The following is a 15,576-nucleotide window of genomic DNA, read 5'->3' on the forward strand; positions in this document are numbered from 1 at the left end:
ACCTGCCATCGACATCGTTCGACTCTTAGCCATGTGTCTGCTCACGCTGTGTGTGTGTGTGTGTCTGTTAATGTGTTTAATGATGCCTGTGCCATTCGCGCAGTTATGCTAAATTGCAGCTCTGGCTGCCCCAGCAATCCACTTCACTCCAATCCACTCTACGTGGTGGCACATGTCGCTGCCGCTGTTGTTGTTGCTGTTCTTGTTGTTGTTGTTGTTGTTGTCACTGCCTCGTGCGACGCGTCATCGATTGTCCTGTGTATGCGATCTGCGGGCTTCGTTTCGTTGGCTCTCTAGCCACGCGCCTTGTCCACCAACAACAACAACAACTAGTAGTAGTACACTTAGAAAAAATAACCATCCTTTAATTTAATACGATCGTACTTGAATTTATACCGTTTCGTTCTTCAAATTTTAAGATTGCTCTGTACAAAAATCTTGAATTAAGTATTGATTTTAAATTTAGAATTCTAACTGTCCATTACTTTGGCAGCTGTCCAAAATAGTAGTCCCATTTTAAACAAACTTACTCAGAACATATAAGACCATGGATAATATATAATACGTTACTCTCGTTAAGATACCTCCAGAAACAACTGAGTTATTTTTACTAAACTAGTTTAAGATTTTTTTGTACTCAAAGTTGTATGTTTTCAATTATTACAGACTTAAATTAAACCCAAAACGTACTAAAAGTATCCCCGAAAAATCCCATTTTAAGATTACCGTACTTGCGAAAACAGAACTTGAAATAAGATTTTTGCTCTCTACTTTAGAAATTCCGAACTTAGGCAGCTTTTGAGATCGTTTGTACTTGAATATCGCCTGTTAAAGTACAGAAATCTTGATTTTTTTCTGAGTGTAGGAAAGGTTTCATTTAAAAAAGCGCGACAGTAAAAGACCCTGTTAAAAACACAAAGATCCTGCAAGCTTTAAAGTCTGTAGCGCCAGTATTCTCTTCTTATTCTATTGAGCCAAGTAAATATGCATCTCTTTGACAAACTCAATAAGCCCTTTACATTTTTGTAAGTACAGGGTGACATAAACTACAACAGAAAACTGCCGATCGCAATACAACTTTCCACATGATTTTTACCTTTTGTGCATTCTGTATTCGGACACCCTTTAACCAACTTAAGTTGCTTGCAACTGCGCCTTGGGAAAGCACCTGCCAACATCATCAGCAGCAACCTAAATGTGGGCTGCCCTAATGGAGTTGTCTTGCGGGTCTGGTTGATTCGGTTTCAGGATTCACGATTCGGGTATTTCGACAAGTCCAGACTTTATATCTGCTGCAGGCACGTCACAATAATTACTAAAATTTTTGCCTAATTATTTTCATATTTTATTTAAACTCTGGGCTGGATGTGGCAATGCCACTGGCAATATAAAAAGGGGGCATGTCTTTGTCATTCATTAGGAACGTCTGAGTTGCCATTAGAAAGGTACAAAAACTGCCATACGTTTAAAAGAAATGATCAGTCTTCTGGAGGATTCTTCTCAGATAGTTGCAACATGAGAAAACAAACTCAAATTCCTTGTTCCTTACTTTACTATCTTACTGAATTAAATTTAAACAGAAAAAAGAAATCCCTTTGAATAGGTTTGTAATTTCAAGGATCAAACGCATTTCCACAATGTTCCATAACATTCCATTCGCAAGGGCTTGCAGGGCATATCGACTTCGGCGCATGCGCAATCCAAACCGCCAACGAAAGATCGATGAGCTCCTCTTTGTAGTTTGTAGCGAACTCTGCTTCTGCTGCTGCTGCTGCTACCGCTGTCGTTGCTGATGCCTTTTGTCGCTGAGCGAAGGCAAAGCAACAAAAAAAAAGTCCGTTATTATGTTTTGTTATAGTGATGGCAGCATGCCGATGTATGAAGTGCTCTAGTAATACATATATATATAATAAAATATTATTATTAAATATTCAAAAAAAAATTAAAATTAAAAATTAATTATGCACATACATATATAAAAAATATATCGTGCTCTTACTGAAATATCAGCACGCGCTCATCACTACTTTTGTAGACGTCGCATCTTTGCCTGGAAGGCTGCTTGCGTCGCGTCGCTGCCTTCTCGAAAGCAGCAGCAGCAGAGCAGAAGCAACAGCAGGAGTTCTTCTTCTTCTTAGGCTGTGCGACTGACGCTTTCGAGCGACGTTGTCGCTGAAGCAGGAATCAATTGCGCGCGCACCATCAGCGAGGACGGTTGTGCAAAAAGAACTCTTAAGAAATTCTCTCTCTTTTTCAACGCGGTCTCTTAGCGGTGAAAATGAAATGATCTCTTCTCTCGTGTTAAACTTTGGTTCGCGACGCTGTTAAGGTTTGAAGTTATATATGTGTGTGTGTGCGTATTTGTGTTTGTATCTGTGTGTTTTTATTTGTTAACTACAGAACCGTTACTTAAAATGTAAGGCGAAAAGACAAAGTGCTGAAACGTAACGAAAAGAAACTAATTGTGTGTTAAGTGCAAAGAGACATGCAAAACGAAATATGCCAAAACAACAACATTTCGATTTCGATGCAGTTGAAGTTGCTGCAAAGTTTACAACCAAAAGAAATAAAGGCTACGCAGATGCAGTTTGAAGTTTACGGAATTGGTGGGTGCGGCGTTGTTGTTGTTGTTGCTGCTGATCTTGAACTCACGTTGAGGCCGAGGCCAACTCCCCAGCATGGACCTAACGGTGCAGCAAGTGCAGCAGCACGACAAGCAAAAGACGACGACGGCGACGTCGACGCTGCTGCAGCCATTGCATTTCTTTTGATTGCTTGTGTATCATCTTTGGGGATCTTGGCAAAACGCCTTCGTCTTCTTCGCCTGCGCCTGCGCCCACTCGTTCGCTAAATTTTCGTCGCCGAAATGGTTTTTCTTTTGCTCTCAGTTGTTGTTGCTGTTTTTTTTTCGGCTATGAAGAACAAGACGGCAACGCTACAGACGAAGACTATGCACTCAAAAGGTAATCTTATGCTAGAGTATAAAACTGCCGTTAGTTTTTATGTTTAACCGTTTGACGTTTGGGTGCAGCAGCCATTGAGACGCTCTCTCAACATTTAACAGCCTGTACAAAGTCCAAATTCCGTATGTTATGTTTGACCATCACCATCGCCATCATCAACATCAACTAACTGACGTTTGCCAGTATGACATTCAACATTCACACAGTGCTTTTTGCATTTAAGCTTATGACGCAATAAATATCTGACGAACAGAAGTGCCATGAGTTACAGAAAGGGGAATAGAGAGAGAGTTTACCCCTTCGGCGAGGTTTTAACGACGCAAAAGCGGATTGCTATGAGAACTGTTAGGGGGAGGGGGTCCAGGAAATTCTTATAGCAAAATCAAAAATATATATTTTTTATGAATTCTTATTTTATATCTCAATTTATTAATTTTTTTAATTCAATTTAACTGTTCAACATACAGTTGGTCAACAAAGTGTTTTGACTTAAACATTAATTTACGCATTATGTCTAGCAAGAGAAAAAATTATTTTTTATGAATTCTTATTCAACATATCAATTTATTTGTTAAATTTAACTATTTTTAAATATAAAAGCAAACAAAAATGTAAATTTTGTTTGTCAAAACACTTTTTTGACCAACTGTTTTTAGGCAGCACAAAGTAGTAGCCCCTTGTGCCCCAGTATTTTGTGGATTATGACTCATCCTCACCCCCAACGTTATACGATATTTCACATTACATACTTTTTGCATTTTGCGCGCCAAAGCAACGAACGCGAACACAAATGGAGCAGCGAAAGGGCAACCCAGCAGAGAGAGAGAGAGAAAGAGAGTAAGATCCGAAATCACGTGTGTTGCCAACTTCGCTCAGTTTTTGCACTTTTGCTTTGCGTCACAGCTTCTGCGCTCCTTCCTTGTCAGCGCCTTCATTATTATAATTTTTATTGCTTATGCATAAATCAAAATACATATATACATACATACATTCATATATATTTCATACATACTTTTTATATTCGTATAAAAAAGCACCTTTTTCGCCGCCTGCACTAATTTCGCAAAATGTTGCTGCTGATCCTTTTCTTTTCTTTGTTTTTTTTTTATGTGTTGCGCGCATTTCCGTTACGGATTTCTTTTTTCTTCTTTGAGCTGGCTTTCGTTTTTGTGCCAAATCATTGCCGTATAACATGAAACATGAAATGTCTGTGGTTTGCATACAAATTCATTAGTGCCGGGGTGCCAATGGTGATTGCAACAACAACAACAACGCCGAAGACTGACTGACTGACTGACTGGCCGCTGTCTGCCTCCTTCTACTATTGCTATCCTTCTTCCTCCACCTCCCACACAAGCATGGAGGCAAAGCTTTTTTGTTGCTCTTTTTTTTGGTTCGCATTTCTCAGAATTCTGCAGCGCACCTTTGTTACAGACCGGCAAGAACTTGGCAGGAACTCACACGGCGCTACCATGTTGTTGTTGTTTTCCCTGGAATTGTCTTTGATGCTCCCTTTACTGTTCTCTAAAATACTGTTTTTATACACCAATCTTAATTATAAGCTATTGATAGATACCTTGTTTTTCAAAATACAATTTTCCAGAATTTTTCTATTTGGTGGAATCTTTCAAGAACTAAAGTTCCATATCATCTTCTCTTTAAAAACAAGCTAGAACTTTATTAGAGTTGACAAACTATTCTTGTAAACACAATCCCAAAAGGTTTCTTTTCCAGCTCATTTAGAGCTGTCTCTTATCTTAAATCCATCTCTATTAAGCACTCCACGTGATCCAGATCATTGCCTATAGATCTATCTCACATAAATTAGGCGCAACCTCAACACTTTTCGCTGCGACAAGAGAAGAATTTATGAAGTTTAAATTATTTCTTTCTTATTATTTATTTTTTTTCTGGGCTGCCCTTTTTTCTGCTTACTGTGTAACCCAAAAATGTGACCCGAAACTCGTTCTGCACGACAATTTGGACACTAATTTTGGGGCTGGCATACCCAAATACAGTTGTCGGTAAAATTTTATTGATCTTCTTCGCAAAAATATAAAATTGTTTCATGGTCGTCGGTTGCCGGTCGTTGTTGCTGTTGTTGTTGTTGTTGGCAACGAAATCGAAAACGAAACACAGCTTGGAATCGAATTGAAAACTCCAGGACCATAGAGGACTGAGGATTGGAACTTGGAGTTGAACTGCAGACGACGATAACAACAACAACAAGAAGATGAACAAAAACAACAACAAATACGCTGGTTTAGGAGCCACTGTCCGGAGCAGCTGCCGGAGATCGCCAAAAAGGGCAGCCGAAAAATATTTTTATCTTGATATTTTCTGTTTTAGTTTTTTTTTTTTTTTTCTTTGCTTGTTCTAAATACGCCAAGAGTGGCTTTTGGGGCATAAATATATGTCTTTAGTGTGGCATGTCTGGTTGCGTTTTCGGAACTTGGTAAATGGGCCACTGGACGGTCGAGACGGCTATGTGGTTGGCGAGGAGCCAAGTTGGTTGGAGCAGACGCCGCTATCCCCGAATGTCCGAATGTCCGTGTGCCGAGTGCCGGCCGTCTGCCAAAATTCATGGAATTAGTTAACGATTAATGATTGGATATTGATTTCGGTTGTTTCGGTCTCGACGCTCAGATACGAGTATATATTTATACATATATACACTCTATACATGTGCATTTCTCGCATTTCCCCAATTTAGTTTGGTTAAACAGCTAGTAAATTTGTTATTTACAGCCTCTATTGTCATCCTTTTCTCCATTTTCCGTTCTCTCTCTCTCTTTGTTAATTAAATTAGCAATATTTTTATTAGCTTGACGAACTTTCTTCTTGCATGGTTTAACCATTTTATCTTTACGATCGTCACTCGCATAAAACCCAAATGGAAAGGGGCAATGATCAGTGAGAGCGGGGGGCAGGGGTAGGGGAAGGGGCATGGATATTAGAAGAGGTAGATGAAACAGCTTCCCAGGTAGTTAAGACGCTGCGATCTGCTTATTTTTTTTTTCTTCTTTTATTTTTATTCATCGCCGCTTCCTATGAAACTTAATTTGTGGTGTTGCTCCTTAGCCGCATATCAAATTGGCGCTATCGAATATCTACACACACATGTACACTCAACAATGCCCCATATAACCGTATAACTATGGGGCAACCTTCTTAATAATAAGCGTCTACAAAATTTGCTTAGCTCTTTGAAATTTTTGGTTCGCCTGCGCGAAATTTGAGGCTTAAATTCCTCAAAGATCGTTTCTAAAACTTTGCTTATACGATAGTCTCACACACACACATAGATAGTATAATTGGAACAGATTTAACGCCACGTTGCTTCAGCAGCATTCGAATCTTTTTAAAATCTTGGTCGGAAATTTGTGTGAGAACTTTCTGAGATTTGAGCTTCATGTTAGATTCTACAAGTATGCTGCGGATTATAACTGGGCGCAAATTTTTGGATGCTAATGATTTGCTTACTGACTTGGCAACAAGCTCCTCTCTTTTCGGTTGTGTGTGTGTTTGTATGTGTTGGCCTATTAATTGCATTTTAACCAAAGCTGCTTGGCTTTTAGATGCTCAGCAGGTTTTAGTAATTGAGTTGTTAGCCATTTAGTTGTGTCCCCCCAAAGTGCTCACTGTAATCGTACCACTGTGCCGTCAGTTGAGTAATTTTGATTGCTAACGAGGCAAGCACTTGTTGCATGTGGCATGGCTTACATTTCAAATGGAAATATCTTTTATTACTTACTTACTTCTTGAGTAAATCGTGAAATGTACTTTCTTTTTATTTATTGACGGAAGAACTTAACTTAATTAAATGATAAAACTTTATTACTTGGAGTCATGTTATTTCATAGCTGTAAATAACTGTTGGAATTTAGTGAGCTTAAGTTACGTATGTTAAAAAAAACTAGATATTGATCGTATTTCAATTGAAAAACCAAATATATTCGATCAATTGTGCCTTGAGCAAACACTATATTGAGAGTGAAGTGAACAAACAAACTAGATGACCTACAATCTAGATTCTAGAATCTATAATATATTTCTTGATCACACAGTAAAGATTTTAGTATATTTCCTAAATACTATATATTGGTAGATCTTTTGAACTGCTTTAGGAATCTATAATTCGTATTTTTTGTGTAACACTTAATTTTTTATTTATTCTTCCAAAATAAGGAATTAATCGCATTTTATTTGAAACTCAGAAGAAAACGATTATCTTATCACTGCGAAAGTCAATTTAAAATAAGGATTTAAACAAGGTCAGTTCAGATATAAAGTACATATTTCTTGTGAAATTTAGGCATTAGAACTGATACGCTTAAGATTAACAAAAACCAGATGTGGCATGTTGAAAGAAATTATTAAAAATTGAATTCCTAAAAGCGATAACGCTTATATCACAATTCTTGTAGTTCAATAGCAACCCACGCGAACACACACACACACACGCACACACGCGCACATAAAACTCTACAGCTCTGCAGCATTAGGTATTGAATGCCAAATTGATACTTAAATGAAGAGAACACACAGCAATTGAATTAAAGATGCCAAGATCTTGCCCAATAAACGTCTAACTCTGATTTGCATTGATTGCAGATAATGATTGTCCGGTAAAAAACAGTGCAACTCAAACTGTAATGTATATATGTCCAGACTGTGTAGTGAAGTCTGTGTAGAAACACATACGTATAAATATGGACAATACTCGTATATTATGGCATAACAATATCAACGAAATGACTGTGGTGCAACTACGAGAGGCAGGAGGCAGCAAGGAGTAGAGAATTTGCGAATGTGGGGAATGATTTTGTGCGCATTGCTCTTTGCCAGTTGTTATTGTTGTAGTTGTTGTTGTTGCAGGAGACATGCCCACTTATTTGCGCCAACTAATATTAAAACACCGTTATGCATATCAGGCACACACATTTCACATAGCTATCCAGATGGCGCATATCGACTCACAACGGTGCAAAGTGGCAGCTCTCTGCCGATTGGCATGTCTTGGCCATGGCCGTAACCCTTTAATTATGGCACAGGCGCTCTGCCACTGCCACAGCCACACAACAACAACAACAACGACATAGAGAATAAGCAAAAAAAAAAAAAACCACGTCAACGCCTTTCGAATGGCACTCGCCCAATGTTGGACTCCATATAAGCCTTTATAGATACTCTGAATACTTTCTAAAAGAAAAGAAACTGTCCAGTCATATAAAAAATTGCCAAGCCATGTGAGTGTATGCGACTGAAAACAACAAGTTGCCACCAAAAAACGAAAGAAAAAAAAAAGGCAGCTTAATTGCATTTCGATTACGTTGGCTAGAACCGAATTTGCAAGCAAATCAAAGTGCGAGCGAGCCATTCGCAGCCTGGCAACAAACAGCAGAGAAAGCACTCGGCAACAAAGTAAATGTTGCACCGCGAACAGGCCCACAGCAACACACAGAAGGAGGCTGGCTGGCAGTGCCACCAAATAGACAACAGATGAGACAGCCAAGGCACAGCCCAAGTTTTCAGGCCCAAGTCCCAGTCCCAGTCGCAATACCAACATCCAACTCTCTGTGCAACGCCTTTTTTAGTGCTCTGCGAGCTTCACAACTAAACAATCTGAAACTGGTTTGAGTCTCCTTGCCGCCACCTCTTGCAACGCTGCCAAAAAGGCAGGCTAAAATTGTAACAGTCCAACTCAGAGCAGTGTTCTCAGGCCAGAACCTTTCTATAAGCCAGTCTCAGACTCAGTCCTAGGCACTGGCCATTTAATACAGTTATTTTTACAGCGCGCAGACGCAACAGTCGGACAACAACAACCACAACAACAAACTCTTTTTGGCTTTAAGCTATTCACCCGATTCACCTGGTTCCCCCTGATATCCCCCTCTCAGTTCCCTGCTCCTTTCAATTCTTAGCCTGTCAATGCATTGACGCTGTACTCGTACTTGGCGCTGCTCCCGGAGTCATTAAAAATGATTCTCCTCAAACTAGAACAGACAACACACCATCATCATCATCACCATCATCGCCATCGAGCATCAACCAAGATCCAAACAGACAAAAGGCTGTCCGCAATCATAAGCGAAAATGTCGAAACATATCGAAGTTCAAATACACTGCCAAATGCATCTACAAGTTTGCAAAATATATAATAAAAATTAAAAAAGAATGCAGGGAATAATACTGTTACCGATATCGGAAACGTTAACCGAAACTAACCGTTTCATTTTTAGTACCGGAACTGAAACCGTAACCGACATTAATTCAAAAGTCGACAAACTTCCTACTGTCATAACTTGAAGAAAACTGACCCGATTTTCAAACGGAATGCCATTTTGATCACGATTCGGTCTCTTAATTCATACTGCATTCAAATTTTTTTGCATTTAGAAAATTTGATTATTTTTCGACCTTCATAGCCATCATACGATGATAAGGGTCCCCCCTTTGAAATTTTGAAAACTGAAAATTTTAAATCTCAAGTTTTTACTTTTAATCAACTCCTTACATCGTAATAAGTATAAAACGACACTTTAAACTTGATTCTAAGGCCTTTCATTTCTTTGTAAAAAATCATGTGAAATTGAACAAAAATTTGGACTTGTAAAGTGATTAAATCCGCAGTCTGACAAACTTCAAACTGTCATAACTTGATCAAAACTGAACCGATTTTTAAGCGGAATGTCATTTTAATCATTATTTTGCATTTTAATTCATTCTGCATTTAAATTTTATTGAATTCTAAAAAAAAAAATATTTTCCTATAGATTCTACTAGATATTGATTTCGATGCTAAGGGTCCCCCCTTTGAAATTACGAAAATTTAAAATTTTAAATCTCAAGTTTTCACTTTTAATCAACTCCTTATATCGTAATTAGTATAAAACAACACTTTAATCTTAATTCTGAGACCTTTCATTTTTTTTCTAAAATATCATGTGAAATTGAACAAAAATTTGTACTTGTAAAGTTGCTAGGTCAAAGGCAAGAGCAACTTCGAACTGTCATAACTTTGGCAAAACTTTACCGAATTTCAAGCGGAATGTCATTTTGATCATGGTTTGGCATCTAAATTAATTCTGCTCTCAAATTTTATTTAATTCGTTCATAAAATTGTATTCTTTTGGATCTAGATATTTATTCGATGTTATGTTTCATGAACCGAAGAATTGCTTAATATTGTAAGATCTCAGCAGGCAGTCTACATAGATTGTTATGCTTTTCACCATAATAATCAAACTAGTTGTGGCATCGATTCACTACCTGCTCTGTTGCTATTCCATTCACACTCCCCTGCTCCTTTCCTGGAAGCATCCATGTCTATGGAATATAGGTGGGTTCTGTTGCTGATGCCTCTTGGATGTTGTTTGTTGCATGTTGGCCTGGCCCCAATGGCGCTGTTGTTGTTGTTGTTGTTTCAGTCGTGTCAGCTGTTTGCTTAAGCAAATATTATTACATGATACTGCGCCGCGTTGTTGCTATTCAATGAATTATTAGTTATTTCAAATTTATGTGGCGTTTTTTTTTTTGCTTTATATATTTTTCTCTTTCGCTCTTTCACATTTATTATATATATTTTTTTTTATCGCGCGTCTATTTGCGTTTCCGCTTTCCGTTATTATTGGCCTGGGACGACGGCTGCTTTAGCTTTTGCTTTTGCGATTCCTTCTCCCATTCCTCAATGGAGAGCCAAGTCTTAAACACGAACTGGGGCCAGTTCAGTTCAGTCTTCAATTTCTTGTGGCTGTTGTTATAGTTGTTGGGGGCGTATTTGCCTAACAAAAATAAATAAATATGAATTTATTGCCGCGTTTGTTCGTTTTCGACTTCTTCCCTCTTTCTCTCTCTCCCGCGCTCTCTCTATGTCATTAAACTTAAAGCTAATGCCCGTTGCGATCACATAAACAAATACGTGTATATATGTATGTATTTATGTGCGAGAGCTCCCCTTTTCTTGCTGAAGATAAGCGGCATAGAAATACGCTGAGCCACAGAACTTAATAAAAATGTCGCGCTTTTCCCCCAACTCCAGAATCAGCCCAGTCCCAAGTCTTGAGTCCCACATATATGTATGTAACTATAATACAAAAAAGTGCTCGAGAAACTTTGATTTTTCTGCTGTTGTGGCAATTCCTCCGCTCAGCTCAGAGAATTCATAATTGCCACTGTCAGAGAATCCAAGCGGTCCACAGCAGAGAATCTCGAGAGATTCTTCGAATTTTGTCACGCTTTGGATTACAAATTTTGTCGATGTTAGCCAACTGTTAATGGATCCCGGGCCACGCAATACATAACCATACTATGAGTACATAAATTATATACAAAAAACATATTTGTATAGAAGATTAATATTGTAGAAGATGCTTTGAGGCGTAAGTAAATGGCATTTAACGCTTGATTTGCAGAGTTTAATTTTACCTGTCTGGTACTTTAGTTTCTCAGCTTGATCCCTCTCATCTCCACATCCTTAGCGACGATCGATCCGATCCTATTGTTCTCAGCGACGCCCGCACAACAAAAATATGTCCAACAAACAAAAAAAAAAAAAAAAAAGTCTCAGATATTGAGAGCCCTTCTTCAAGTAGGGGCGGAAATTTAATATGAAATACATTTTTTCTGTATGTTTTTGAAATTTGAGATTTTTAGGCACTGATCCGCTGCTCTGTCTACCTGTTTATCCTTATTTCTCTTCGGTTTTTTGTTTGCTTTGTGCAAAATATAATTATATTGTAATTTGGTAGTTTTAGTACTTCTGAAATTCAATACCAGTTGTTATAGATCAAGAAGTTTCGCAAAAATATTTCACATAAATTGCTTGTAGGACGGGAAGGTGTCAACGTTTTGCATTTTGAATAAACATTGCACTTGTCCCGGCCTATAAGCGGTTTGTGCAACACCGAAAATCCGTAATAAAAAAAAATACGTATGTCAAAAAAACTGTATATCTTTAATATAGTAATTTTCGATGAAATAATTATATCTTTTTTAATGTATTTATTTTTGTTTACTATCATTACAGCTTCTCTTAACATTAAAACTTGACATAGACGCGATTCGGGTTATATAAATCAGGTGAGCTTAACTGTACATTATTAATCTAAAAATATCTAATATAGTTTATCAACTAGTTGTTTTGGTAAAATTAAAAATAAATATGTGATTACAATTGTGAAAACAATTGACTACTAATATGTCTTCTTTTGTATTAAACAACACGATATATAAATTAGATTTAAATATTACGTTTATTAAAATTATAAACATTCTGCCAAACCATTGTAGCCATTTTTAATGGCCACAGGGTATAAATAAAAAAAGTTGCCATTTTATTACATTGCATTTACCCTAAACGTACTTTAATTACTCATAAGTTATATCAAAAAATATCTATTACACTGTATCAAAAGCTTCATAAATATATATATATCATAATATATAAGTTAGCATCAACCAAACGTAAATTTTTATTTAAAAAAAAATATCAATCAAGTTAGTCGAAAAGTATTTTTAAACAGTTATCACATAAATGGAAAATGTTAAATACACAGTTTCCTTTTCTAAATCAAACTGAAACGAAAACTAAATTTAGAATAAAAAAAAAGCAGAAAAAATACATACGTATTTCATTTATTTTAGGGTAAATTTCATTTTAATACAATACACAAATAATTTTATTTTAAATCAAACGAAAAAAAAAATAGTTAAACTAATTTCAAACAGCAAAAAAATAAATTAAATTTGAAAGACGAAAAAAGTGCTAAAATACGCGCGCAGTTTTCTCCAGCTGACTTGAAGTATTTTTTTATTTTGGTATTTTATTTCGGGATTTTGCTTTGTGCTGCTCATTTGGTGCATTTTGTGTCTGTGGCGGCGTCGCGTCCGTCGCTGTCGCTTGTGAAAAACAACAACAACAACAAGAGCAGCAAGCAAACCAATTGCCCGCCTGCCTGTTGTTGTGTGTGCCTTTTTCGTGGTGTGTTAAATATAAAAACAAATTGAGTTTAACTAAAATATTCAGCGTGCAAATTGCAGTAAGTTTTTCAACATAGGTGAACAAATAAATTATAAATGGCAGCTGTTGGTATTTGGAAAAGCATCTAATTATGTATTTATACATACATACATACATATAAATATATCCCCCGCGCAGCGATAAATATTTTTTTTTATTTTTTACTTTGCTTTTGCTCTCTTTTTTTTATGCGTTGCTTTTGCTGAGTCGTTTTGAGTAAATTTATTATAGTTTGATTTTTTTTTAACGAGACGAAAAAAATACGTATGTACATGTGTAAGAAACAATTATAAAAATGCTCATTTTTTTTAATTAAATTTTTTTATTGATTTATAGAGAGAGGTCAGAGGCTGTAAGTTACGATTATGGAGCGCGCTTCATCCCCGCTGCTGCTGGCACATTCAGTGCTGCCCATGCACCAGCCGAAGAGTCGAGGACGACCTCGTGCCTCCTATGCCCAGACCGGTGAATTTGATTTGGGTCTGATCCGAGAATATCGCTCACGACCTGCGCTTTATGATCGGACCAACAAGCGCTTCAAGGATAAGATATATGTGGCTCAGCTCTGGATGCAGATATCACACAAGCTCGGCTACGACGGTAAGAGAGAGAGAGAGAGAGCGACAGCAGAGCGTGAGAGAGTGAAAATTGCTTACATTTTATGTTAACTAACATCTTTCGATAGTTTCCATGTTACGTGAACGCATGATCACGCTGCGTAATCGTTATAATATCGAGAAGAGACGCGTGGAGAACAGCTCCCTGACCGCCTCCTTTGTGGGATCGCAGTGGCCGCTGTTTGAGAACCTTAGCTTTTTATCCGAGCACATACGTTCCCGACGATCGTATAAGACGCAGAGTAGACACGATGGTCATCAGGACGATGATGAGGACGAGGAGCCCTACGATGTGGATGATCTAACGGGCGAAATCAATGGTTATGGCAAGCGAATCAAACATGAAATGGATGCGGACTATGAGGATGGGGATCCCTTTGATTGCGATCGTCAGATGCCAGTGACCACAGTACTCAAGTGAGTAGTAGTAATGAATGAATGAATCGAATCTTCTATATGCTATATTCCATGTTGCAGCATACCGCACAGCGCGCATATATTGAGTCAGGAAGATTACAGCACGCAACTGAATGGCAGCGATAATGTAAATGTCAATGGTAAAAGAACTGGTAATCTGGAAGGATTGCGTCAGCCGGAACTGGTGATGGCCGCTATCAAACAGAAGCGGGCACAGCCAATGACAGAGATTGCCAGACGACGACTGGATGCATCTATTTCGACAGATACGGCAACTGCAACCGCATCGTCAGCAGCAACCTCGCTAACAGGACTAGCAACAACAGCAGCAATAACACCAACACCAATAACACCAACACCAACGCCATCATCGACAACAGCAAAGTTTCGAGCCTTTGGCGAATTCGTGTCTCATTCACTTGCCGAATTGCCTCTCTCGGTATCGATGCGTCTGGTTGAGGCATTTACCCGCGATCTAGTTCAGGCTGCCATTGCCAACGAGTCGTCAGTCAGTCAGGAGAGGGAGAGAGAGCGGGAGCGGGAGACGAAGACAGACACGAAGTCGCAGTCGCAGCCGAAGCTGGCAACGGGTTCGGCGGAACACAGTAGCATGGACGAAGCGGATGATTAGATTTAGTGTTAAGAAGAGAAACCACAATCAGCTAAAATACCTACAAATTGTAATCTAATTTTTAATTATTTTTTACATAGACAGGAGATGGGAGGAGGCATGCATGATCTTTCCTATATATATATATATATACATATAGATGCCACAAACAAATAAAACCAATGGCAACAAATTGAGTTCCGAGCTGTTACTTGTCGCATTGCACGCATGTGCATAAAAATTACATTTGTATTAATTAAATTGCAGAGGCTGCAAAACACCGCTGGGCAGTGGTAATGAATATTGGCCACAAACCACAATCTGTGGCAAGTTCATTAGAAATGCTTGCCACAGGCGAGTTTAGCTTTTGTTTTGCTTTTCTTTTATGTTTATGTTTCTGTTATTAATGCGTCAATATTTTAATTAAATTACAGCCTCGGAAATGGGCAGAAGTAATGACAGTGTTTAAGCCGCACTCAGAAGACGACGACGACTTTCTTGGCTTATTGATATTGTTATGGTCATGTGTGTGTGTGTGTATGTTAAGTGCTGTGCAACATTAAAACGTCACCTGATGTAGGTCGTGCCTGGTGCTTATTTGTTGTTGTGCGAAATACAAATTGCACTAGTCCCGGCCTGCAGTGAGTGTCGCTAACAACAATTCAGCTGACTCAAATGCGGTGGCATGTGGTTGTTACTCCGTTTATGCGCAGCATTTCATGTATTCTTTAATTCATGCATTTCAAAATTGCCGCCTGTTTATACAGCAGGCAATGATGAATTCATAAAATCAAGGCAACAGAGTTGCCACATCGGAGTAACTTTTTAAACTGCTCAATTGCCATAGCTGTTTAAAAATTAAATAAAGTACTGGAAGTAGAACAATTATTTATTTTATTCTATACATTTTTTTATAATAATTTCAAGTTATTTTTTTCAGGTTACGTT

The 15,576-nt window shown here is 38.0% G+C and overlaps 1 protein-coding gene across 4 annotated transcripts; it reads left to right on the forward strand.

The window, feature by feature from the left end:
* The first annotated feature begins 2,211 nt into the window (after positions 1 to 2,211).
* LOC117791590 lies at positions 2,212 to 14,837 on the forward strand. 4 transcript variants are annotated; one of them, XM_034631376.1, is made up of 5 exons: positions 2,212 to 2,329; positions 11,992 to 12,044; positions 13,321 to 13,584; positions 13,670 to 14,018; positions 14,079 to 14,837. In XM_034631376.1, the coding sequence occupies exons 3-5, from the start codon at positions 13,350 to 13,352 to the stop codon at positions 14,647 to 14,649; spliced, it is 1,155 nt and encodes a 384-aa protein (XP_034487267.1). In that variant the 5' UTR covers positions 2,212 to 2,329; positions 11,992 to 12,044; positions 13,321 to 13,349; the 3' UTR covers positions 14,650 to 14,837. The 4 variants fall into 4 exon arrangements, with proteins under 4 accessions (XP_034487267.1, XP_034487269.1, XP_034487271.1 ...); XM_034631378.1 differs by lacking the exon at positions 2,212 to 2,329 and adding an exon at positions 2,904 to 2,963; XM_034631380.1 differs by lacking the exons at positions 2,212 to 2,329; positions 11,992 to 12,044 and adding an exon at positions 12,829 to 13,003 and having other exon boundaries at positions 13,323 to 13,584.
* The last annotated feature ends 739 nt before the right edge of the window (positions 14,838 to 15,576 follow it).

This window comes from Drosophila innubila (assembly GCF_004354385.1).
Source record: "Drosophila innubila isolate TH190305 chromosome 3R unlocalized genomic scaffold, UK_Dinn_1.0 2_E_3R, whole genome shotgun sequence".
NCBI classification, from domain to species: Eukaryota; Metazoa; Arthropoda; class Insecta; order Diptera; family Drosophilidae; genus Drosophila; species Drosophila innubila.